We start from the raw sequence: 17,591 nt of genomic DNA on the forward strand, positions 1-17,591 counted from the left end.
CTTCTGCTTTTTGTTCTATTGAAGTAATGGTTTCTCTTTCTGCAAGTCTGCTTTGAACAATAGATGTTGAAATATGTCTGCTATATTAACTCTGAGAAGGATTTATGTAAATCAGCAGTTTCTGAGGCTGATAATTCTAATAAATTTAACCTGTGCAGCAAAGGTTGCTCTTGATCTTCCTTTTCTGGGACTATCCAAATGAGAGCCTGTTCCATCCAAGCATTTGTTGATTTTGGATACTGCACTTAGGAATACAATTACATTTCTTGAGATTTTTCAAATTGACTGTTTCTAGCCGTAATTTGGATTGGTAGTAGTTATAGTAGCACTAATAGGGGTACTGACTCTGTACACACCCTTTCCTCTGTACAAGGCAACTGATGTTTTAAAGCAGGGTAAGAAGAAATAAACAAGAAATGTCACAAATGAACTTTTGTCAGAGCATACCTGTGAATTGAGAACTATTCCAGGTGACTTCCTTCTGAATCTAATGATAGAATGCCATGCGTTTGCCAAGTTGTCATCAAAGCTAAATGTAGTTACTTTTCCAAAATATTAAACATATTCTGGGTTGTTTAACATGTTTTTTTTACAACATAATTCCATATGTGTTCTTTCATAGTTTTAATGTTTTCAGTAATAATGTACAATGTTGAATATAATAAAAATGAAGAAAAGCCACTTAAGAAGAGGATGATTTGACTGTTAAATTTTGGACAGTTTAAAAGTTAAATGACCTCTTTACAAATGCTTATATGCACATTGTAGGTGTAAATGTATTTTGGCTTTTTTTTTTTTCATTGGACCAGTGATGAAATTTCCAAGTAGTTGCTTTCGTCAATGTGCCTACCTAATTCTGGCCATGTCACATTGTACCAAGATTTGTTTGAACTTGCTAACATTTCGTGCTTTGTAAATGCTACTGTCAGTGCTACGCAATGCCTCAAGCCAAACTGCATAACAAGACAAACAGGTTTCCGTTTTTGTGTTTTGGTATGTTATCACTGTGGTAGAAATACACACAAGATGGCCCAGAAGTTCATCACAAGGCATTAAGCACTCATTCCCACAATCATTGACATATAGCATATATACTCTAAATGTCAAAGTACCTACCTGTAAGTAGACATAAAGAGAAAATGCACAGAAACTTAGAGAGTATCCTGGACCTTTGAAGTGACACTGCCACCTACTACATAATAATGTATGCAAAATCAAATATTTAATTATTATAATTTTCTTTTTTTTTAATGTTTGAATAGATGAGTAAAAAAAGTATTTTTTTTTTACGTATCATACTGGATGAGAAACTTTGAAGCTTACTGAGGTTTAAGAATTAAAGGTAACAGATTTATTTATTTATTTATTTTTTACAAATATGGTACATCAGATGTAGCGATGCCCAAGTTTGGTTGTGTATCTCAACGTATTTAAAAGAGTTCAAAGATAAGAAATGGAAATCTATGTTCTTTTTTATGCACGTGTTTATCTCATTTGTACACGACAAGTATGCCAAGTATGTATTTGCAGCATTTTAAGAATGACTGATTCTTTGAGTAAACACACCTTTATTCAGAAAAAAAACATAAATGATGATGTTGTTTAAAAATTTATTAAAAACAAACAAAAAAAACAGATCTGCTTAACAGTAATTATGAAAGTTTTTAGAGGCCTGGTTACATAAACACTATTATCAACAGAAACAGCATCCTAAAATAAATGAAAATGTTTTCTTTTAATATCTGACCAGCAGATACCTATGCTACCTCACCTAAGTGTTACATTTATGAAGCCTAGAACACATTAACAAGAGCCCTTTTACTGTCTTTGGACTAATGAGACATGTACCAATGATCAACAACATTTTCATTGACTACAATTTTCCTGTTAGATTAAGGCCAGGCTGACCTACATTCCTGCCTTACAATTTCAACAAAAAACATTCATTAGCAGACAAGTGCATGACAACACCAGACTCTAAAGGTGAAACTTGCAAATGTCTGGTCCCAAGCTGGCTTTTCTAGTCTGTTTCAGATTTTAGTAATAGCCTAGTTCCACTGTATAAATGAATAAAAAAGTCATAATTCTGTCAGGCACTGACTTGTGGAAGTCTCTACATAGATGCACCCAGGAGACTGACCACCTTGCAGTTCAATCACTCTGGTCCGTCCATGTTCACTGGCCCCTGTTTGAAAATTAGCTCTTCCCAGGAAGGAGTCAAATAGCAAACCTCTTCCCCATATCTGGATGTATACAAAACACACACAATGTTTAAGCTTTCCTATTATTGTCACTTTAGATTGAATTTTTAAAGAATCTTATCAGACCTCTATGCAGATTTTCCTCCTAGGTTTCCTTCTGTAGAAAATGGCTTTAGTGTTAAATTCAGGACTTCCATTTTTTTTAAAGACACGTGTCCGTATAGTGTACTCCTCACACTTTATGAGAGCATATACATCTGGAGCTGTAAGGAAAAAAAATATGATCAGACATTAAAAGAAAATATTCGTACAGATGCGTTCAAATCAAGATTTTTAAGAAGTATTTTGTTTTTAAGGACTAGCCAAGAAATTGAATTCATCAATCAACAGCTAAGGACAGCAGGTGCCAGTGTCAGTAAAGAAATGTAAGGGCACGCCAAGGGATTTTGCAATCACAGTTTTTCTCCGTTGCTTTGGGGCATTTCTCAAACCAGTAAGTACATTTCTCAAAACAAATGTACAAACAGCACAACACATTGGATTTCTTGCAAAAGCCTGTACTTTTTTCCAAATCCTAAGTTCATCTCTCAAAAGTAAGTATTTGTGGTGATGTAAATAGCATATCATTGCCAACAAAATAACAGTCCTTTTGTCATTGTTTACAAACAAGATTGTCAAAATGTCTAGTCATGTTGTCAGTAGGCAGTACACGTTTTCAGTATTTCCGGATGTAAACTACGGTTTGGATTACAATGATTGGAAGTGACAAGGCTGAATTTCTTCAGTATGGCTGATATGAATTTCAACAGCAGAAATTTAGACAATACTGTATGTGGGATATTGATTGCAAGAGAGCAGACAGGATTCACACTTTTATTGTACTGTACTGTACTAGTGTTCATTCGTTTCCTTCTTGTTCATCCATTTTCAGATATTGTAATTCCATGTTTGGCTCTGTCTGTATATTCTCACCTATTACTACTATATTCACTGCTGACCTACTGTAGAGGACTAGTTGATCATTGGTTGATCTGATTTATCTGCACAATTCAATTCAAGAAACATTTACAAAAAGTTCAGATTCAGGTGAAAACCAGTATAATATATATTGATCAACATGATTATAAACAAATGTGGGAAACAGCAGACAAATGTTCACTATCAAATGATGAATGTAACATAGTATTCGCAATTTGCTCAAACACAATGAGAAATGCTTTTATGATGTGTACAAGTGACTACATGATGTGGAGGATTAACAAGTACTTATGCAAAAGGGGGTGTCTTTAATTTTAGTTTATTATTATTTTATTTATAATTAGTGTCCGATAGTCTTTTCCAAAATCAGGAACAACAATAAACACTGCTATAAGTATTTCAGTTACCTGTATAAATTATATTAAGAGAAACAAAGTGCTCTTGTATAATAATAGTATTGTGTAGCTAAACTTGTATTAACCTGGCTGTTTGGGCTTGTTGAATGTGGAGGCTCTGTGAAGGTGCACTGTAACAACAGCACATGGCTGAGGCATACAACACTGCCACAGGGAGTGAGCAGGCACCTCCTCCTTTAGCTCCCTACAGAAAGAGAGAGCAGTGGATTTTCCAGTCTTATAGCTTTCATTGCAGGAAAGCCATTGTTAAAGCATTGTGTAGCTTTATAAAATATTGAACTGCTGATGTAATATGTGGATACATTTTTGACACACTCTGGTCCAGACTAGACATGGCCTGCAACATCTCACCTGAGTTTGACATGTGTGTGTGAGAAGAGGCGTAGAAGAAAGCGTCCAGTAAACCCAGGCTGGAAGGTGGTGGGTAGAAGGGCGTAGCGCCCAGGGTCAAGAGTTACACGCAGGGTAATACTACGTGAGTCCATGTAGACTGAACTGGCTGCCTGCTCATTAAAACACTGCACTCTACTCACACGGTTCATCTCGATCTAAAAGAGGAATACAAAAGAGAAAGACTATTTTAAACGCTAACATTACATTCATACAGTAGCAGCATATGACAGGATGACCTTGCCTTTTTGTTTCTTCTGTAAGTGCACGTGTTTTTGGAGACAGTGTCCATGCAACAAGCCAATTTATTAAAACAGTATTACACAAAATGTAATAAAGCAGGAATCTCTTTTCCTAAGTGCATTTGCTTCATATTTGGAACATACTTGTTTATTTGAACCTAACAAATCTGCAAATAAATTCTACACCAGGGGTCACCAACATGGTGCCTTCGAGCACCAGGTCGCCTGCAAGGGCCACATGAGTCGCCTGCAGGCCTGTTTTAAAATAGCTCACCATAGCACCTCTTACCAGCGAGCTGCATCTATTTTTTTTTTTTGCCATTTTTTTTAATCACACTTGCGTTGGTGTGTATTTAAAAATGACAATATAAAATAAACATTCTTTTTTTCACGAGACCGGTGAAAAACTCCCGCAACCGAAGTCTCATTTAGAGCTACACATTTCTTGATTAGGAAAAACAAGGCATTTTCAGAAGGGGAGGTTTTCAAAGATGCAATGATGATAATTGCAAAAACTGTGCTTAAAGACAAGAAATATGGAACGGATGTAATCTCCACTCTCTCCGATGTCCAACTGCGGGCAACTACAATGGTATGAAGAGTGTCGGCTATGTCCGGGAACTTGGCCGATCAGCTGTACTGGGATCTGGCGAAGTGCAGGTGGTTCAGCATCCAGTGTGACGAGTCCATGGACAGCCAGATGGTGTTTGATGATTTCTCCACAAAAGAAGAACTTCTGACACTACTGCCCCTAAAGACAACTACGAGGGGAGTTGACATCTATACTGCGGTGAAGGAGTTTTTCACAGAGAAAAAAGTGCCGTTGGAAAAGCTGGTGTGCTTTTCCAACTACCGACGGGGCTCCTGCTACGATCGGCCGACATACAGGATTTATCGCTCACTGTAAAGGTGTCCCACAGTTCCCAAATTTCATGCATTACCACTGCATCATTCACCAGCCAACATTATGCATTGTAGTGGATAATTTGTTAAAAATTGTTAGTGGCTAGTGAAAATGTTGTAGAAGTGATCATTTGAAAATGTAAATACTTGCAGAGATTTATAGAAATAAAGTTTTGCATATTGATATTTATCTGTTTCCTACCTTGTTAAATCATTGTTGATAATTATTGTGAGAAATCATTAACATGATCAGTGTCTTTACATGTATATCACAAATATCATTCATTATTAATAATAAAATATAATTAAAGGTAAATTGAGCAAATTTGTATTCAAACTAGTAGACCTTCACATTAATGAACCCAAGAAGTAGCTCTCAGATTTAAAAGGTTGGTGACCCCTGTTCTACACTATATGAACAAAAAGTATTGGGACATCTGATCTTTCTTGCCAGAACTGTTAGCACAAAGCTGGAGGCACACAATTGTATAGGATGTCTTTGGATGCTTTATAATAAAGTTTTGTGTTCACTTGAACTTGGAAACCCAATCCTGTTCCAGCATGGCAATGCCCCTGTACACAAAGTAAACTCCATGAAAATGTGGTTTACATGCTTTGGAGCAGAGGTGGGAATTAATGAAGTACAAATACATCCTTACTGTACTTAAGTAGATGTTTCTGGTATCAGAACTTTACTTCAACATTTATTTTTCTTTTTTACTTTTACTCGTTACATTTTTACACAAATATCTGTACTTTCTACTTCTTGCATTTTCAAAACAGGCTTGTTACTTTAGTTTTAATCCATTTGGTGAAATGTAAATATTTTTTCTACACTGCGTGCCATTTTCATCCCATCAAACTATTTCGTCATTACATGGCTCTCACACACCACAGATGAAGGCTAGTTTATTAAGTTAACAATGAGCAAGGCAGAAGGCAACAAGAAGTCTGGGGTTAACATGGACAAGACAGAGGGAGTCAGCGATGTAAACAAGACTGAGAACAGAGACATTCCTGATCATCATAATCTTTTCTCTGCTTGTGTTCTCTCCTCTACAGGCTCTTCTCAATCTGCTCCCTATTCTTACACAAATCACAATATCATCCACAAACATCATAGTCCAGGGAGACTCATGTCTGACCTTGTCTGTCAACCTGTCCATCACCACTGCAAACGGAAAAGACTCAGAGCCGATCCTTGATGCAGTCTAACCTCTACCTTGAACCAGTCTGTCGTTCCTACTACACACTTCACTGCTGTCACACTATCTTCATACATGTCCTGCACCAACCTCACATACTTCTCTGACACACCTGACTTCCTCATACAATACTCCTCTCTTGGCACCCTGTCGTACGCTTTCTATAAATCCACAAACACACCTTCTTCTGACCTTCTCTATACTTTAACATTCTCAAAGCAAATACTGCGTCTGTGGTGCTCTTCCTCGGCATAAAACCATACTGTTGCTCACAGATGGTCACCTCTTCTCGCTTTTACTACTCTTTCCCATAACTTTATGGTGAGACTGATCAACTTAATTCCCCTGTAGTTACTGCAGGTCTGCAAATCTTCCTTATTCTTTAAGATCAGTACCAGCACACTCCTTTATTCCTCAGGCATCCTCTCACATTCCAAACTCTTGTTAAACAATCTGATTAAAAACTCCACTGTCATCTCTCCTGAACATCTCCATGCTTCTACCGGTACGTCATTTGGTCCAACCAACTTCCCACTCTTAATCGCTGCTCTCACTTCCTCCTTACTAATCATATCCACTTCCTGCTTCCTGCTCCACACCACCTAACCTTTTCTCTCTCTCTCTCTCTCTCTCTCTCTCTCACTTTCCTCGTTCATTAGCTGCTCAAAATACTCCCTCCATCTTCTCAACACACTCTCCTCACTGGTCAACACATTTTTAACTTCATCCTTTATTGCTCTAACTTGTAGCACATCCTTCCCAGCTCGGACCCTCTGCCTAGTCAATCGGTATAAATCCTTTTCTCCTTCCTTAACTTCTCATACAGCTCTTCATATGCCTTTTTCTTGGCTTTCACCACATCCCTCTTTACCTGCTGCCAAATCAATTGTACTCCTGCCTACTTTTCTCATCACTCTGTCGATCCCAATTCTGTTTTGCCAACCTCTTTCTCCTTATGCTGTCCTGCACTTCCTCATTCCACCACCACGTCTCTTTGTCTTCCTTTTTATTTCCAGATGTCACAACAAGTACCATTCTAGCTGTCTCCCTTATTACTTCTGCAGTAGTTGCCCAATCATCCAGCACCTCGTCACCACCACAGTAAAGGATGTGTGTACTTTTGCAGCCTCTGATTTGGAGAGGAAGATCTTGAATGGCCTGATATAGAGATCTGATCTTAAATCTACTGGACAACATTGGGATGCATTGCAACACTAACTGCACTCCAGGCCTCCTCTACTACATCAGTACTTGACTTTACAAACACAGTTATGGCTGATGAACACAAATGTCCACAACCCACTGGCGGGCGGTCAGGGCCGGCAAAGCCTTCTCTGCTGGCCTAAACACTATCAAAAGCACTGACCTACATTTACAACCTGAATTCTAATATTTGCTCTTTGAAATTGTATTAATTTATTCCCAACAGTTTATTCTCTTAATTTCATAGCATTTCTCTTAGCTGTTTTGCTTCCAATACGTTAGATTTTTTTGTCCAATCAGATTTCAGCCCCTATTTGCTGCCATGTCAATCTAATCTGCCCAGGGCCTGCAAAGTCTCTATTTGTTTCTTTAACCAATCATATTTCAAATTCACCCCACAGGGCCAGCTAGCTTAGCATACTTATGACCAGGTGTCCACAAACTTTTGGCAATATAGTGTTTGTCTATAAGTGATACCAGTAGCAGTAACAGACTGCTCTTACCCTTAGCACCTCAAAGCCAATTGGGAGATTTTCCCCTCCTCCTTCCCTCCGTTTCATCCTTCGGTCTTCTTGTTGCAGGCAAATGAGCACCTCATCCCCCTCTCCTCCCAAATCGAACATGAACTGAAGGAGATAAGTTTTGGAACAAGGTAACATCTAGCACATTTTTTGCTATACATATGATGTAACAAAACATAATTCCAAGCACGCTATTGTTAAACTGCATTCAGAAAATATATTGTGAGAGAGTACGTGAGAATGAGAGTACCTCATTTAAGAGTGTTTTATATGGCATCAGTCTAACTTTCATTGTTTTTAATCTTTCTTTCAATTCGGCCATGTTAAAAAATTCTGCTGTACCTGAGGATTATGAAGAAATGTTTCTCTGTGGTTAATACATCCACCACACCTACTTCTCTTGTCCATCTCTTTCTCCCATCTTTCATCCACCACTCTTTCCTCATTTCCCTGAAATTCGTCTTCATTCTTCTTTGTTGTTCTCTCTCCACTTTGTGTTGGCCCAGGTTTCTTCTCAATTACTATGTGGTCCCTTCTTTCATGCAGCTGCCTTTCACTCAGTCTTTCTTCTTGCCTGTCTCCTCTTGGGACAGCAGCTGGAAGAGCCCGTCGGGAACTTAAGAAGACCTTCTTGGTGTTGAAGGATCTAGAAGCAGATGGTCTTGCTGAGTCTACAGGAGCATGAGTCCACTCTCCAGTACAATGAGTCTCTCTCCAGTGACCCCAATGCCAGAACAAGCATCGTTCCACCAGCCTGCACACCACCATATCTGTGAAGTAGTGGCAGAAGTCTTCAAACTCCATCCTGGTGAGAGAAACACACAAAGGTCTGCCATAACCTAGAATATGTTACCAAGTTGTGATTTTTGTAAATTAAAGAAAAAATACTTTAAATCAGGAATGCAATACCACTTTTTAGAATAAAAGTACATTCGTTTTTTCCCCCCACTTGCCGATATCAACACTAATACTGATTCCCAAAATATGTAAAAACTATGCATTAAGAAATCAGGAGAGTCATGGAACATTTGACTGATTTCTGAGTTCTAGTTATGCTGGTTGCTGCAATGAGCTGCTAGCAGTGAATTCTTCATGATGAGTTTAATTTTAGCATTAAAGGAGGTTAAAGTGAGCATGCAGAGGAGTAACAGTTAGCTACTAATCAAACCTTGAATCATACTTATATGCAAACAACAGTGAGAAAGAGCAAATATAAAGAATGTGCTCCTACATCTGAGATGTTCAATGCAATCTCACTTCACTAATCCAGAGAATTTGTTTGACTACAGTATAAGTAAACAAGTACAGCATCTGACCCTATACCAGGATCTAATGGTGCAAGCCCTACTTCAAATTCTTATTTCTGTAGAAAACAGCCACTTGATTTGTTACCAAAATTCTCCCACATCTCTGGCAATCAGCCCCATCTTCTCTCTCTCGAAGCGGCCCACCTGCTGCCATTGAAGTGACCTGCAGGTGGTGCCAAAACATACAAATTACTGAGAACACACAACTGCGCAAATATAAATGTACTACTTGTGTCATATCAGAATTAGGACCATTGAAATTATAATTTCCTTTTTTATTATTAGCGTTTTCAATAAAACATATCTACATGATAGGTAACTTATTACCCTTGACTCCAAGTTCCTGTCCAGTCTGCTGTGCCCCATGGGTTTCTCATGCGCACCATGTACAGCCTTGATGTTCCACAAACAGCTAGCATATTTTCCCCAACTCGGATCTTCTTAAATGCTGTTACCCCATATGCGTGACCCTTCACTAAACCACATTCCAGCACAGATTCAATCTGCTCTCCTTCTGCTGGCTGCAAAAATACAGACAGAGAAATCAAATAGGACTTTAGAAGTCTAAATATAAAGGTTGACTGTGTTTTAAACCTGTTGCTTTATTTGGGTAAGTTAATTGGGTGCTCTGGCCTACACGTGGCATTGTATATGTAGATTCCTTTAAAAATATGTTTGCATTTTTGGCAAAACATTTTTTTTTTTTTACCCGTATGGAGCATGTGATGAGAGCTTTACACATGTGTGCTCTAGACAGTGTCTGAAAGAGCGCTCTCCTTTGGTCGCTATGTTGAATCAAAGTCTTTCCATCTAAACTCAGTGGTTCAGATACTCCTCCAGTAAAATCTACCAGAGCTTCTGCAGTGTTTCCACCCTCTAGGGCTTCATAACAGCCATTTAGCCTAAAGAGATAAGAATCAGAGAAAACACATTACTGTTGCAATAAAAATTCTGGCAATAAAATGTACACAAATATATATATTTATATATATTATATATTTATATATATTTTTAATATATTTTTATTTTATATTTTTAGGGTGTATCACCTTAATAGGTGAAAAAAAAAATTATACCCTTTCTAAACTAAAAAAAACATCCCTTACATATGACCTACAAATATCAACCCTCAACTCTGTGGTTAAAAACTGGTCAGAGATAATGTAAATCATATTCCAAATTCACGTCCTGTTATAAATAGTTAAAAATGACAAAGTGTCAATTGAATGATTTTTGGCAAAAATTATTTAGACACCAGACTATCACACCAATTCTCATACCATATTCATGTTTTTTGCCATACTGAAGCAAACAATAGATTTAAATGTCTTTGCATTCTGTAGCTTAAAGTTATTCTTTCAATGGAAATAAGCAGCTTAGCCTAGCCAGTTTCAGCATGACAATCACCCACGCACAAAGTGAGGATCATGATGATATGGATCGCCAAGAATGTTGTGAAAGAACTCGTGGCCTCCTCACCCAAAATCAGGGCCTGAACTTTCTACAGCTCTTGTGGTGGAATGAGCAGAAATCAACACAACCACACTCAAATATCTACTGGAAAACCTTTGCAGAATAGATAAGTATGTTCTAGAAGCACATATATTATGATTGTTATGATTATGTCTCCAGATAATATAAGCCATATAGTGTATATATTCATTCATAGAACAAATAAACAATTCTATTGATAAATAAAACATTTTAATAGTATAATAATTTCTTTATTTACTGTACAGTTCATCATTTTTCTTTCTTTTTTTTAATCTATCCTTCTAGCATTTCATACTTGGCATAAGCTTTCTCCAGCAGGGCGCTCCAAAACTCTCGTGGTGTGGCTGAGCGACAGAAGAGCAGAGTTCCATCTTCACTGACTGGTAAGCGATCATCCACCACCACATCCATCCACTGACCCAAACGCCAGAAGCGAAAGTGAAAAATTCCTGCATACAGGTGTGGTCGCTTGGGGTTCCACTCCTGCTCCGTGTGATCTGGGATGACCTGGGAAAGGATATCATGTGTAGGAAGAAGTAATACATGATCGTAAACTCTTTCTTTCTTTTCTTAAGCTTTCCTTTCACAAACACACCTTCTTCCAAAGTGATGGCTCTGTTGCAAGACAGGAAGTAGCTGCCACCATCCAGCAGTTCCCCAAACTGCCCTGGTGAAGATCTCTGGTACTGATTCCATCCACAAAAAGTCTTGGGTCTTTACACATTTCCTGAACCACAGAAAGAGAGAGGTAGCTAAGAATTTACAACTGAAAATTGAAATCATCATGTAATTTTTTGTCAGTCATACAAATGAACTATTGACCCAAAACTGTCAATTAGATTTAGCAAAATTTCAACAGGCATTATTAACATTCTTAAATATTGTGCTTGAGTTTTGTGGGCATTTGCATGAGAGAGTCAAATACAGATATGTATGTATATAAACAAGTAGAAGAGAGAAGTACCGTCAGCCAGGACTTGTTCATTTATGCACTGACATTGGATCCTGTCTCCAAGTATTGCCTGGTGTCAAGTTAATGATGCCAGACAGACAAAATTTCATACAATATAATTCACATGCATTTGGTTGCCCACTGTGTAATATATAATCCAAAGATTTTTAGATTATTATGTATCAGTAATGTTACATTGTGCTTGTCAGCATGTTAATTCACTTAAAAACAGGTGACAAATCATTTAACATAAACTAATATTTCTGTCATAGACACTGCTGTAAAGGCTGCATTTAACCTATGCTCAGTGCTCCATTGATTATTTAACAGAAAAATGCTAATAATATGATTATTCTACTCTTTTTATTCCCTTAAGTGATCACAGTTGTTGCCCTTTAGCTCAAGTATCGAGTTTCAAGTTGAAATCATTTAACCGCTGTATCAGACAATGTTGTCTTTGGATTCTCTGTCCATCGCAATATTATAATATGCAGTAGATGCTGAAATGATTAGCTTTATTAGATAAACAATTTGCTCCATTTAGCAATCCAAATATCCCAAAAGAGTGTTTTGCTTAATGTCTTTTATGGTGAAAAATAATGTAGAGGAGAACATTTAAGTAACTTGAGATAATATTATGAAACCTTTTGTTAATACATAGTTAAATGCATGTTGTAGCCTTCTAGACTGCTGTCACATAATGCTAGCTAGTGACATGTTTAGCCATTAATGCTGGTTAATAATAATAATAATAATAATAATAATAATACATTCTTTGCACAACAGAAATTTAAATTTAGAACCTTTATGATGATTAGTGGCAAAGTGGCTTTGGTCAGGCTGTTACATTATCAAACATCTCAAGCTAGCTATCTGTATGTGGTTTGGGTATGAGTGGTTATCTTTAGGCATTTTTAAACCTCACCTTGAGCTCTACAGTCCCACACAGACAGCTTTGTCTACTGCTCCATTTCACTGGTTACCCTTTAGCTGGTGCAGTCACTATTTTAATCACTGTCAATTATTTTTTACAGCATAACCAAAGCAAATCTTGGTAATGCCTGTGACGCCAACCACACGACAGACACACTTGCAAGGTTTCGAATTGCAATGAGATGATGCCTCGTCAACATTAAAAAGGCCATTACTTAAACGTAACTGCAACAACATGAATGACCACAACCACAATTAGACCGCCAATAGCTAGATATCCACATAAAGACAGGAGAACTTTATGCACTTCATTGCTGGCCATTTACAGTCCAAAGAAATGGTAGCAACAACTCAGTTTTGACAAGATGATGGTTCTCTCTTAGATAGCAAAATGATGTCAGGGGTTTTATACCGGGTATTCTTCTTGGTTCTTGGTATTCTGGATATTCTAATCCATATTCCATTAGACATGGTGAATACAACTGTACTAACGATTGTACTAGTGGTTTCCCATGATGCCAAGTAAAACTCCAGCTTAACTCTATCTTTAGGTTAAGATTAATTTATTGTCCATTTAATAATAACGTTGTGATTTTTCTCACCCGTGGTCTTTTCCATGTGAGTCCTGGAGGTGGTGTTCTCTTGTAGAACAGTGACTGATTACAGGCAGGAAAGTGTGGGTCTTTAAAAAGAGCTCCATGCCGCAAACATGCTCGCTTCAGCTTGTGATAGTTCTGACCATGAAACTGAAAAACTCTCTCTGGCATCCTGCAATGGATATAGTGACAACAAGGCAAAAAGACACTGCAAATAACGCAAACCAGATCCATACACACACACACACACACACACACACACACACACACACACACACACACACACACACTTCAATACTCTCATAAACATGTTTAAACCCCCAGCAAATGAATTTACCAGTAAACTTGTTCAGAGAGTTTGATTTCAGACTAATGGCTTTGAGAGTACCAAAGCAGAATACTTTTAAGTGTAGTTTTAAATCAATCAATCAATTAATCAATCAATCGATCGATCAAGCCATAATTAAATAAACAAAATAAATAAAATGTTTGTGTTCTTTGGTTTGACATTAAATCTTTCATAATGATTTCTTGATTTGACCTAAATCTAATTGGAGAAATATTATATATCACTATGTTGTACATATTTAAAAGCTTAGAGCTTATTGTGTTTACAAATATAAAACAATAATTTTAAGTCCTAATAAAGTATTTGGTAGAAAGTCTCTACAGTACCTTTTTTTCAACTTAATTTTTTTTTTTCCAACACTATTAATTAGTAGAAACGCATGGTTGATTTGATTAATTGTGCACCATTTGTGCACCATCAGAGCTCAGGTATATTAAATAGGAATCCAGATAATTTATTGAATACTGAATAATGGATAGTGAATTGAAGGCAGCTATGGTTCAGCGTGACCATTTCAGCAGTTAAGGATTTTGTCAGGGTCGAAGGGACAGGCCTGGGGCCAGGAGTCAGCGTCAGAATATGATCTAGCACTGCATCTGTGTCAGTGTATATGCCAGGATAATTTGTGGGTCCAAGAGTGCATACAAATACCACATAGGCCATCACTAACCCCACATACACTTCCAACAAACCAGCCAACCTATTTACAGACAAACAGCATGAAATACCTGCTTCCACGCTCACTGTAATACACAGTGACAAACTTACTTCAGATGCTGTTATTTATCACAGCAACACATTCAGGTTATGTTTTGGCAAGCAATAAAGACACTAAAGACAATTAGAGTCTTTAGTGTTTTTTTACATTTTAATATAATATATATGGAGAGTTGATGTATAGCGGAGTATATATATATATATATATATATATATATATATATATATATATATATATATATATATGAGAAACCGTTAAAAAAAAACAATTCAAGAATGCTGTTCAAAATAAAAGAATTATAATAAAACATATAAGGCAAAAGTATGTAATAAAAGTATTTAATATTTAGACCCATTTTTTATTTTACAGGATAAAAATTCTAAATACTTTACAAATCTCCAATCTCCAATATTTGTATTGTTCAAATTAGACCAAAAACAAAAAAAATCTCTTTTTTTTTTTTTTTTTACAAATAAAAAGTGCACAAACCTCATAATTTTAACAACCTCGGAAAATTAACAAATGAACAAACTGTTGGTAAACATTTTCTTTATACTTTTTTTATATACTGTAAATAAAAATACAAATAAAACAATATAACAATATAAAAAAATTATAAATTTTAATTATATCAGTTTAATGAAACACAAATACACTCACGACAGGAACAAATACTGTACGGCTATTTTAGAATCAAAGATTATTTTCTTACCTCAGAATAATACTTTATACATTTAGGTATATTAATAATCGAATTAATATGTATATATATATATATATATATATATATATATATATATATATATAAAATAAATATATCATGCTAATATACGTGAGTAAATAAGTAAGTAATTAAAATAATGGTTTCAATAGCAACAGCCATCATTATCCCCTAATCATACAGAATAAATAGCCTTTTTGAGACATTAAATGGTTATGTCAGAAGGAACGTTCCTGGTAAAGAGAAAAGCTGCCGAATTGAAACTGGCACTTTCAAGCAAACATATTTCCCCCAATATGATCAGTTTTATGCACTGATCATTGCACATAAACAATAAACTAACAATTATTAATTATTAGCATAAGAATACATTATAAAAAGGAGCCTTGAAACACAGACTGAACACTCACCCTTTTCCTTTGTCTCAATGACTTTGCCCCTTCAGCGTGATCTCCCAAAGCTCAGCTATCTCCAGCCATCAACATACGATCATCAGCTTGTCTTTAACATCGTGCCATGTTAATGAAGCATCTGCTGATAAGAATGAAACACTCAACCACACACTAACTATATTTCAGCTGATCTATGTACATGAACGGGAAACTGAAGGAGAGAGGTTGAAGAGCTACAAGTGTTTCCTTTCAGATACCTGTCTGCTCGCTGTCACCGTGACAACCAGATCCTGAGCATTAGACCAAGTGGTAATTCTTCTGAATGGAATGGTGTCCTGGCAGGAGAATACAGCCCTGTGTTTAACTACATCTCTGCTGTGAGACAGTTACGACACTCAGGCGCCTGATTACTTGAGACATGTGGCTTTCCAAGGTGTATTTTATGTCCTTACACCAAACTCAGACAGGTCATACACATAGAAGAGACATAAGTCTGAACCTTAGAACTTTGACACTAATTTGTAGAGTTCACACAGTGTGTCCATCACCAACAGGGGGGATCTGCACATGCAATTGTAACATCATCCCTTCTTTCACACTATCTTAATGAATAATGCATGAGTTACAGGTGGCAAAGTGACTAATATATTTTACTATATCGAGGTATAGCCCAGCTGTACTGTGTCAGTATTTCGCAATAATGAAAATCATGAAAAATACAAAAACAAACCCATAACCTGTTCTCGAAAGCATGCACTATTTAAAGTGGCGTACAGACCATGTACGTGTGTCGTGCGCTCTGCTCCTGGTATTAATGATCTAAACTTGCCCACACTGTCATAGTGCATTTTCATGTCCTCTTGATGACCTGAAGCAATGTGCTGACCAAGATCTTCCTTCTCCTTAAGCAGCCGCTTATAGTCCATAACTTACTTTAAAGACACACACACACACACACACACACACACACCAGCACCTCCTTCACCCCTTCGTCCATTTGGCATTGAGCAATCCCCATTCCCTGGCATACTCACATACAAACAAATGCAAAGTCACACTTACGTCTTTCTCACTTTTTCTTGTCTGCTCGTTCATTCACCACTCGTCCCTGTCTGTTTTTCTCATCCACACTCTCCTGGCAAATTCATCATGCCGTATCTGTTGTCATTAAGCGCGTGGCAGTGACACCTGAGTCCTGCAGCGGCCTCTAGTCATGCAAACACACACACATATGTATTACTATTTTTGCGGGGTATTGCGGGGCATTTGACCCGCTTTTCTTAAGCAGATCCGTAAATATCAATATATACCATATGTTATAACAGTGGTTACCAAAATATGTTCTAAAACATATTACATTTTGGAAATAAAGTTAAAATAACAGCTGCCCAGGCAAATGCCAAACATCTGACTGAAAACTGTCATGTCCCTGTCATTCCCCTCTTAGGACTATCTATCTATCTATGTGTGTGTGTGTGTTCAGTTCAGTTATGCATGGTGGTCTGGGATTATTATATTATATTATATTATATTATATTGCCATACTGTCAAATTGTAAAAATATTCTATAATGGGGATCAATATCTAGAGGTCTTTTTGAAGCAAAAGCTTCATGATTTTTCAGAACCAGGAGTAAATATATAGTGAGCCTGTACCAAATTCACTGAGGGAGATCATGGCAATCCCTGTATGAAGAAACCACACTTATTTGGCATTCTTCCATACATATGATAGCATTCACCCTGGAGTTTATTCACCTCCCCACTTAACCAACATGCAGACAGACACCAAGATTAGAATGTAAACTTTATTTAAATGGTAAAAATACATTTATGTTTTTTAAAAGTACTGATTGGTGTTTGCATTGAAGAATTGAGTAACACTGACCTCCAATGGATTTTCCCTAGGTGGCTAGACATGTAATACTACAAGTAATTTATCATTTTATTTCTATTAAGTTTTTATTACAGCTGGCATGGAGAAGCAAAAAGCTCAAAATAGATATCACACACAAGCATTTATTTATTGATTATTTAAATGAACAAAAACTAAACAAGATTGTAAAACTGT

General features: G+C 36.8%; 1 protein-coding gene across 6 annotated transcripts; it reads right to left on the reverse strand.

Moving 5' to 3' along the window:
• Positions 1-1,593: 1,593 nt before the first annotated feature.
• On the reverse strand, positions 1,594-17,382 carry LOC124387301 (calpain-5-like). Of its 6 annotated transcripts, XM_046851557.1 has the most exons (15): positions 16,584-17,382; positions 15,779-15,856; positions 15,540-15,663; positions 13,348-13,513; positions 11,456-11,587; positions 11,156-11,367; positions 10,076-10,268; positions 9,694-9,887; positions 9,452-9,529; positions 8,402-8,864; positions 8,042-8,164; positions 3,947-4,143; positions 3,661-3,779; positions 2,328-2,464; positions 1,594-2,243 (listed from the first exon to the last, which is right to left on the reverse strand). In XM_046851557.1, exons 4-15 carry the CDS (start codon positions 13,510-13,512, stop codon positions 2,079-2,081), a joined length of 2,178 nt encoding a protein of 725 aa, XP_046707513.1. In that variant the 5' UTR covers position 13,513; positions 15,540-15,663; positions 15,779-15,856; positions 16,584-17,382; the 3' UTR covers positions 1,594-2,078. The 6 variants fall into 6 exon arrangements, with proteins under 6 accessions (XP_046707513.1, XP_046707512.1, XP_046707515.1 ...); XM_046851556.1 differs by lacking the exon at positions 15,779-15,856 and having other exon boundaries at positions 15,540-15,660; XM_046851559.1 differs by having other exon boundaries at positions 13,348-13,549; positions 15,540-17,382.
• Positions 17,383-17,591: the final 209 nt, after the last annotated feature.

This window comes from Silurus meridionalis, chromosome 6, assembly GCF_014805685.1.
Source record: "Silurus meridionalis isolate SWU-2019-XX chromosome 6, ASM1480568v1, whole genome shotgun sequence".
Taxonomy (NCBI): domain Eukaryota; kingdom Metazoa; phylum Chordata; class Actinopteri; order Siluriformes; family Siluridae; genus Silurus; species Silurus meridionalis.

Coding starts and splice junctions, on each gene's coding strand:
- LOC124387301 (XM_046851555.1), bottom strand. CDS start 13,575: ATGGATCTGGTTTGCGTTATTTGCAGTGTCTTTTTGCCTTGTTGTCAC. Junction 9,530..9,693: donor ACAGGAACTTGGAGTCAAGG/GTAATAAGTTAC, acceptor CACCACCTGCAG/GTCACTTCAATGGCAGCAGG. Junction 4,144..8,041: donor TTGGCTTTGAGGTGCTAAGG/GTAAGAGCAGTC, acceptor TTCCTCTTTTAG/ATCGAGATGAACCGTGTGAG.